At 36.7% G+C, this 9,871-nt stretch overlaps 1 protein-coding gene across 1 annotated transcript in view; it reads left to right on the top strand.

Moving 5' to 3' along the window:
- enox1 (ecto-NOX disulfide-thiol exchanger 1) overlaps positions 1-9,871 on the top strand; it is a 133,901-nt gene that overhangs the window by 113,721 nt on the left and 10,309 nt on the right. Inside the window, exons 7-9 of the mRNA XM_073845009.1 lie at positions 1,423-1,635; positions 5,083-5,189; positions 8,636-8,761. Coding sequence (XP_073701110.1) covers positions 1,423-1,635; positions 5,083-5,189; positions 8,636-8,761 — 446 coding nt within the window. The remainder of the gene's footprint in view (positions 1-1,422; positions 1,636-5,082; positions 5,190-8,635; positions 8,762-9,871) is intronic.

Genomic DNA, 9,871 nt, shown 5'->3' on the forward strand with positions numbered 1-9,871 from the left:
AGTTTGGTTACTAGACATGATTTACAGTATTAATGGTTGGATATGTATAGATGGACGGACGGGTGTGCAGCTACTTAAATCAGGGTATTGAATTTTGAACATTCTGTGAACAATCTTGAACATTCCATCAATACATGAATTTGTTTAAATGTTCACTAGAGGGAAACTTTGACACGGAGAAAGAACAGACTGAAAGGTATATTAAAAATATATGCATTTAAGCAGCCTCATATTCTTCCAAACGCATAAAAGCACTATAACAGTAGTACATATTACCTGGCCACTATAGTTTTAGTCTTCTAACGACATATAATGTACATATAAAATCAGTGACATTTTAAGTTGTACATACTGTACAGTGTTGTGACATATAGTGAAATGGATCAAAAATTACAAAAAATGTGCATTTTTATGCATCAGTTGTTGAGTGGATGGAGATCTGTATGTGAACTTGCTCGATTGTAAAAAAAAGGTTTAAGTGGACTAAATGATTAAAATAGCCATTATGTCATCAGAGAGAAGTCTGTCATATCAAAAATTAAACATATGGATCAATTGTTCATAAAAAGATCATTTTGGATGTAATAGAATGTAGACAGGGTCTATTGTCAGGGTCAGCCAACCTGCACCATAGTTTCAGGTTTGATGTATTTGAGAGCATATTTGATATGAGACTGAAGGTCTCCAACAAGTTTAGAGCACTCTTAAAGGGATAGTTCACCCAAAATTGAAAATTCTGTCATTACTTACTCAGCCTCATGTCATTCCAAACTTGTAAGACCTTTGTTAATCTTTAGAACACAAATTAAGATATTTTCAATGAAATCCGAGAGCTTTCTGACCCTGCATAGACAGTAATGCGAGTCAGTTGAACAAGTCAGTTGTGTTGCTGTCTATGCAGGGTCAGAAAGCTCTTGGGTTTCATTGAAATTTCTTAATTTGCGTTCTGAAGATTAACAAAGGTCTTACAGGTTTGGAACGACATGAGGCTGAGTAATAAATAACTTTCATTTTTTTGGTGAACTGTCCCTTTAAAAATAAAGGTTCCAAAAGAGAGTTTTTGCAGTGATACAATTAATACAAGAACAATTTTAGGTTCCCCAACAACCCTTCTGTAAACAGCTCTTAAAATAACTATTTTCCTATTTTACTATTTAATAATCTAGAGAACCTTTTTGTGCTGTAAAATCCTGTAGTCCAATTAAAGATTTTAATGGAACCGAAGATATCAACAGAGAACCTTTATTTTTAGGAGTGTGTATGTAACTTGGAAGTTTAGAGGGAAGTTATAGTTACAAATGTGCTGTAATGAAAACGATTTTGAACTGTATGCTGACTTTGTCAAGTCAACAAAGTATTAGAGCAGTCTCTGTCACAAATAGTGCAAGCACAAATGACAGTTTTCCTCATTCATTTCTCCAGATGACAACAAGTTTAGCGAGGCAACGGCAGTGTTGTTCACGTGGATCGACAGAGGCGAGGTGAACCGACGCACGGCGAATCATTTCTACTCCATGATCCAGTCGGCGAACAGCCACGTGCGGCGCCTAATGAACGAGAAAGCTCAGCACGAGGAAGAGATGGAGCTGGCCAAAGAACACTTTAAGAATTCCCTGCTTGCCATCCTCACACAATGTAAGATACCTCCTGCCTTCACTGTTTGCATCCCAACTGGTTACTATGAGATTTTCATCTAGTGTTGCCATGACAACCACTCATCCTTTGTACCGAGCAAGATGATACAGCCGTCCTTAAGTGGGCTCAGTCTCTGATATGATTGTTGGACTTTTCTCGCTCATCTTGATATGACTGTATTGCCAGTAGGAGTGTATTTGTATGTCCAGAACTACCATATACGCTACACTGCCCCTAACTGTAACAGGCAAGACACGGGCTCTGTTCCAAAACCTAGGGAGCTGCCTACACAGGCAGCATTTTAAGGCATCAAAAATGAGCTTTCTACACAAAGCGATTACAAAAGGTATATATCTGCAGCGAAGAAGATAATACCATGATTCACTTAGACAAAACCGTAGATTCGGTTTACCTTTGCCCTCTAAAATTTCAAGTTCGAAATCCAGTCATTTTAATAGAAATCCATGCAATATGGATTTTTGAGTGAGGGTGAAAAATTTCACATCCGTTTTCTGGAAAGTGGGGTTGGAAGGAACTGCTCATTTGCATTTTAAAGAGACAATAGGACCCCTTTAAATATTTGGCTAAGAATAAAAACAGTCCATTACAATGTACAGAATGGACTAGCAACAAGACAAACAGGCAAACAACACTGAAGTGATAGACGCTGATAATTATGTAAATTATATTTTTTCTTCTGTACTGACCCAAGTAAAAAAAATGAGGTTATAAAAACTAGGGTCGACCGATATGTTTTTCAGGGCCGATACCGATTATTACAGTAGACCGATAACCGATATTTTAAACGATACATATGTCTCCTGTAAAAATTATAATTAACTTCAGAATTAAGAATAACAAGGGCTCTGACAAAAACTTTATTTAAATGCTTTTAAATTATTTTATCGGCAAATCGGTTTTGAAAATGACCAATACCGATAACCATAAAAATGCTTAATATTGTTGCCGATAATCGGCTAGGTAAAGAAGCTACGAAAATAGTTTTTGTTTTGTTTGTCAGAGTAGGGTTTAAAACAGTTCTATAAGAACTACCAGTGATGTAAGTGTATGCTGATTGGACAAGCGCTTACAAAAAACAGCTACCAGGCATTTAAAAAAAATCTGTGTGAAAATATTTACTCTATGAACATGGAGAACAGTGATATTAGCGAAATTTAGCTACCCGTCAACAGCAGTATGTTCTTTTCTCAGCCTTGATGATTTTGTCAGATTTTCGTGCTCTTTTAATGACATAAATTATGCATTTACATTTCATTTTTCATTATCACAAAACCCACAACAAAAACAGCTCAGATTACAGCATCCTCCATTCACCGGTTTAAGTTTGTAAATGCCACAAATAAAGACATCACTGTCAGCCACTTTAGAGTTCCTGCTGCTGGTGCAAATGCAACCAGGAAAATGCCCCGAGGGGGAAATTGGTTCTCTATTAACCACCCTGCTGGCTAGTTCCCAAAACTAAGTTCCTAGAACTACGAGGTGCGAAAACACTTATTAATTCCATTAACTGGATCGCTTTATGAGCGGAGCCCAAACAACAAACTTAAAGCAGGTTTATAAGCGTCACTTACAATAAGTGGACATAGCAACTCTTAAAGAGAGCATTCTGTAAAGCAGCCTTATAAATTTAATACATGCGACGCTGGTTTAGATAATATGACGAAACCAACTCTTTGGTATTTGGTCGCTGTAATATTACTTTGGTTAAAAATTGCGGATTCGAAACATGCGAGTGTTGCTATTGTTACCTGTATTGTAAACTGGTGCAATCATCGCAGTTTTTAAAAGTAAGTACTCTTCTGTACATGCATGAAACATTATTTAGGGGAAACACTCCAGTATTTAAATGTGGTTTTCACTCCAGAAACTTTACAGTGGCCACAATGTTATTTAAAGTAATAGTAAAATTAATTCTGTTATTAATTACTCACCCTCATATTGTTCCAAACCTGTAAGACCTTCTGAATTTGTAATGAAATCCAAGAACTGTCTGACCCTGAATTGACATCAACGCAACTACCACGTTCAAGGCCCAGAAAGGTACAAAGCACATCGATAAAATAGTCCATCTGACATAAGTGGTTCAACCATAATTTTATGAAGCTACGAGAATACTTTTCGAGTGCAAAGAAAACAAAAAGTAACAACTTTATTAAACAATTTCTTCTCTTTTGTATCAGTCTTTGACACGCGTTCACAAGAGTGCCACAACACATGCGTGGTAATGCCATGAAAGCACGTCGAAGACTGACAGGGAAGAGAAGAAATTGTTGTGTGAATCTGAGATGTGTAATATGAGAGACATTAAAAGTAGTGACGATTTCTGTCTGATATGCAGCACTGCCATAGATGATTGTGAATAACAAAATATTCGACCACTGAATGCTGCGAGTGACTTATCAGAGTCAAGTATTCTAGAACACAGTGTGACAAGTTTTATTTTTATGTCTATGTTGCAGTTAGCTCAGCAAAAGGCTACCTGCAGACTTGATTGTATGCTGAATCTTTCATGTGCTGCATGTGTCGCACTAATAGTCCCTCAGTTATGAGGTTGCATTTCAATTTCGATGCTATTAGAAAGCAAGGCAGCTCACTAGTCGTGGAACAGAGCCACAGTGTTTCCTACACAGTTCACTGCAGATATACACTATACAATTGTACACTAGGAGATATGATTGCATTGAGACCTAGCTGCCTATGTCAGTGTGACTGTAGCCATAACCCATAGAAGGGCCCTGGGTAAGTACAGTCTCAGTGGAAGCACTCTGACCATATAGCAGATGTGGAGATGTTCAACTTAACTTAAAGGTAGGCCAACATCAGATTCACTCATCTTTTTTTTTGCCACCCGGACAGGTGAGAAGCCAATATCCCAACTCAAACAAAGAGTTGAGAAATGTAATTTGCTTGAATGAATATGTGTGATGGAGATTTGCAATTGGCAGCTTGACAGAAGTTTGACAGCATATGTGCATGAAATACTAAGAGAAAATGTATTTTAGAGTTGTAGTGAAGAAGATGATCCTATAATTGTTTACTAAACAGTAGACTTGGTCAAATTAATAAATAGCAGGCAACAGTTTACAATTGGCCCAAATCTCAATCCTAATGCAAATCCTATGCAAAACATCTCATTCAAAAACAAAATCTGCACACGTACCCATTTCGAGCTAAACCCTCAATCAATGTTTGACATCAAACACTTAGTACTGTATTAGTACTTCTCCAGCAAATCCATCATTGTAGACTGTTGCCTTCCTCAGTCCTAAGGAATTGAAACAGCAGCTAATGAGATGTAAGTACAACAGACACGATCAGGGGCCTCTCAGAGAAGTGTTGCGAGGGTCCTGACGCGTCTGACTGCTGGCGCAGATGCTGAGCTCTACATAAATGGCTTGTCTTGTCTGACTTCCTTACCCACCAAAGTTGAGCAGATTACGGCTGTGTTCACCGCTGCCACCAGGCAAAAGGCATGGGACCATTTCTCAAAAGCGCAGCGCAAGAACATAGACATTTGGCGAAAGCAGTGCGAGGTTGGTATTTCTCTTCCCCTTTTGTCATGCTGACTCTACATCAGGGGTCTCAAACTATGGGCCAAGATTTGTCATTTGTCTACAGTTTGACCTTTATGTATTTAAAAGCCAAAGTATTGCACCAATATATACTCTTGTTCTCTGAAGAAGAACAACACCTGGCTAGTGGCCCCCAGGTAATGTAGTTTGAGACCCCTACTCTACATGGTACACTGACTCGGCAGCTGTTTATATGGCAGTGTATCTTGTGGCTTTTCATTGTACAGACTTGTGGGCCCTCACACAGCAAAAAAAAAAAAAAAAACATCCCAGTTTTCTAGCCTCTGCTCTTCCGTGCGGCAGAGCTCTCTTTGAAATTGCCACCTAGAAAGAACCTCCATTGCTGCCATGGCAACAGATACTGGCAGGATTATAATGATGCTCATCAGTGATTAGCCTGAATTAATTGTTAATAACTCATCCAATTTGAATTAGGTCTCTACGAGGCAGGAAAAGTGAGGTGTGTGTTAACTTACAATGTGCCTATGTATGCATCTATGCATAGAAATCCCTGAATTCTTTGGAATGCACAATATGGAATTTCCATATTCGTAATATGGAACGTCACCAGTATGCTAAATTGATGTTAGTGCAAACAGAATACCCAATGAACCTTGAAATATAAAACCCCCTCACTGGTGATAGACTCCAGCTGCAGTCTTTCCTCCAGCCATCGGACTTTTTCCATGACTGTGTATCATGAGCAGTGATGTGAGGCCCGAAACCTAGTCTTAGAAATACACTGACTGTATTGATTAATTGCTTTAAGTCAAGTCTATGAAAGGATTCCATTTCAGTTCACAGTCGCCAAGAGGTAAGACATCAGTGTTGTGGCGGAGTCTCTGGTGCTGTGAGAAGTGAAAGCCAGTTAAGATGCCACCCCTGTGAAAAGCTCTTTTTATTGTTTTTGTTGCTTTGAAGCCCTGGTTGTGGATTTATCAAATATATTCAATTATTAATACAAAAGTTAAGTACAGTGTTTCCAGGTTTTCCTGTACTTAACTGTCAGTGAGTTGTCTTGAAAACTCATAGAAATCAAAAATGCTATATATTTCTTGTTTTGCTCAGCTTTAAAATAGAGAGGCAGAGGCTAGTTGCATACTTTTGCACATTTTTGGTTATTGCAATTTTTTATCTCACAATTCTGACCTTTTCTCTAAATTGCATGATATAAACTCAAAATTGTGAGTTATAAAGTCAGAATTGCATGATATACAGTCACAAAAGCCTTAATTCTGACTTTTTTCTCACAATTGCGAGTTTATATCTTGCAATTCTGACTTTTTCTTGCAAATGCAAGTTTATATTTTACAATTCTGACTTGTTTTTTGTGAGATAAAAACTGACAATTCTGACTTTTTCCCACAAATGTGAGTTTATATCTCACAATTCTGACTTTTTCTCACAAATGTGTTCATATCAAATTTTAACTGAATAGAGATAAAAAACGTGCAATTCTGACTTTTTTCCCCATTTTATATCTCGTAATTCTGAATTTTTTTCTCAGAATTGAGATAAAATCTTACAATTCTGACTTTTTCTCACAAATGCGAGTTTATATCTTGCAATTCGGACTTGTTTTTCTCAGAATTGTGAGATTAAAACTCGCAATTCTGACTTTTTTTCTCATAAATAAGTTTATATTTCACAATTCTGACTTTTTCTCTCACAAATAAGCTTATATCTCACAATTCTGACTTTTTTCTCACAATTGCAAGTTTATATCTTGTAATTCTGACTTTATTTCTCAAAATTGCGAGTTTATATCACATAATTCTGAGGAAAAAAGTCAGATTTGCAAGTATTTATCTCGCAATTCTGACTTTAAAACTTGTGAGTTTATATCATACAAAAAAAAGTTAGAATTGTGAAATAAAAAGTCGCAATTACCTTTTTACATTTTTTATTCGTTGGTGGAAACAGTCTTCCATAGTTTTCTGCTATTACTGTCCATGAAAAAAGATACCATTCTTTTAACAAACAATAAGCTTTTGTGAAAATAGTGTCCTTTTTAATTTAGTCGTAGTCTTTTAAATTAGTCTTAGTCCTGTGTCAAATGTACTTTTTAGTTATCATATTTAGTTAACCGTGTCCTGTTTTTGTTTAGTCGATTAAAAATTTTATCATCAATGATATTGCATGTTGATATATTCACAGTTATTGTTTATTGACCTTATTGTCATCTCGTAATCATCTCATTATAGTCATGGGAAAAAAAAGCTTGTCAACAAAGATTTTTCAACAGATTAACACTATGTGACAACATGCCCCAATTGAGTGGGAATTTACCATTAAATAGTATATCAGAGGATATTTATAAAAATAGTTATAAAATAAGCAATATGACAAAACATACAAAAAGGTAAAACCCACAACATACTTAGCACAAGATTTTTTTTAAACATACAAAAATAAGCTATTGCTTTTTTATGACAGAAACTGTAATTTATAAAAAAAAAAAAAAATAGATGTTGACGCTTTTGAACTTCTGACTCAAACCATTATTATTACTGAGATATAGGCCTTGTGACAGAGTGACAACTAGCCTCAGTCTCCCTTATTTTGTTGGCCAGAAATTGCTCTTTGTGAACACAGTCTTGATAAAAGAAATGATAAAAACCTTATTGATTTTTCCAGAATGACTGGAAGCGCCACTGGAAAAGTAATGGATATTCTTTGGTCAAAAGGTGCGGAACCCTGTAAAACTAAATTGTGAGAATTAGAGAGAAATATTATATCAAAAACAACCCAGAACTTAACTTGTATTCCTCTGATACTACAGCTTTCAAGAAACAGACGACAGCTCAAGCAACACAGTGCTAGAATAAAATGTATTCAATCACAGATAAAGTAAAGCTCAAATGCGCTCCCTTTATAGAGTCAGATCTGCAAGATTTCACAGTGGTGGCATTAAACGTCCTTTGTGCTGATCCCTATAATGGCTATCAGAGGATCAGTGGGCTTGGAAGTTTGTGTAATGTGATTTTTACGCTCCATTTTCAGACCTAGACAAATGAACTTTCACTATTGCACGGCACTGAGACGGCAGAGCCACGGTTTTCCCTCTGGGTTGCATTTTTAAGTTAAGGAATCAATCACCAGGGCCTGGGCTTGCCAAATCATTGCCTGTTTTTTCATCCTGCAAAAGTTTCCAGGTTCAATTAGAGTATTATTAGAGTAGATCTTCAGAAAAAAACAACAACATTTCATTGGTATGTGTGATTGTCATATATGTTACTGCCACATTTACACAGCAAACGAAAGTACAAAAGTGTGTCCTTGTAGAATTGCTCAGAGCAGAGGAAATGTTAATGTGTGCAAAATATAATCTTTAATCTTTAAAGGTCTTGGAGAGAAGCCAGTAATGGGATGTGTGTTCGTTTGATTTCTGTATTGTGCTCCATTAGGAGCTGAGAAATGCTCACAGTGAAGAGATCATGGGAATACGAAGAGAAGAGGAAATGGAGATGTCAGATGAAGACTTGGAGGAGAACCCCTGCAAAAAGATGAGAATGGAGGACACGGGTAGGCCTGTGATCAGCCGCTGATTATCATAATTAAGATTCATTAGGATACTAAAGGCAGGGACTGATTTTGCCTAAAAACAACGCTAGATTTAAAGGCCTAACATCTAGTTCATTTACACTGGTTGTGACTGTACAGTGCAATTAAAATAAACAATAAATCTACAATAAAGGTCATTGTTAACTGGTGGATAAGAGGAGTATGTAATACAGTGCCATAGAGTGACTTTGTTCAATGCCCACATAATTATACTTAATTAGGTGTTCGAGCATGTAGTCGATCGGAACGAAACTGGGTGGGCATGTTCGACTCGAGTTTTATGGCTCTGTAATCATGTGGTGTTTCACACATCCACACAATACGAATATCATTTGATAGATCTCCTCATAACGAGCAACTTTGCCTCAAGAACCATTGCTGTCAATCAAATCGTTCATTAAATATTCGCAATTAAGTTAAAAACTTTCTTTTGCGAACTAGTCCTAGCTTTTTCACCCAATCTCGATCATACCACTGCAGTGTGGTTCTCCAGACTCTCTAGATCAATAATTATCAAAGAAATGTTGAATTTTGTCCTTTGGTTAGCTATAATGGGGTCATTTTAAAAAAGGGCATGGCCACATATACCCAAACGCCTATAGAACCTAAAAAAAAAACTCAAAACTTCACGAAAATTGGTGAAAACATGTACCAGATGACTCTTAACAAGCATGCAAAGTTTCATGAAGATCAGACCATAGGTGGCGCTCAAAAGCTGTCAAAAACATATTTCTATTGTAAAAGAACGAAAATCGGAATAAAACGTCCATATATTCACATATACACTATATCTTCATATCATATGATAGATATCCTCATTCTGAACAACTTTGCCTCTAGGACCTGTTGTCAGTCAAACTGTTCTTTTAATATTTGAGATTATTTAAAACGCATGGATGTGTTCTGGTGTCAGCCATTTATTTCATGTTGGCCTTCACCCTAACAGCAAAGAAGCCATAAAGGCCTTAAATGCTCGAACCCCGGTAATTGCTGCTAGCTGCTATATTTAAAAAAAAAATTCTGCTAGGCCAAAATAAGCTGCATTCATTTTCACTTGCCCAACAGAAAAATAAATACAT

Source organism: Garra rufa, chromosome 8 (genome assembly GCF_049309525.1).
Source record: "Garra rufa chromosome 8, GarRuf1.0, whole genome shotgun sequence".
NCBI lineage: Eukaryota > Metazoa > Chordata > Actinopteri > Cypriniformes > Cyprinidae > Garra > Garra rufa.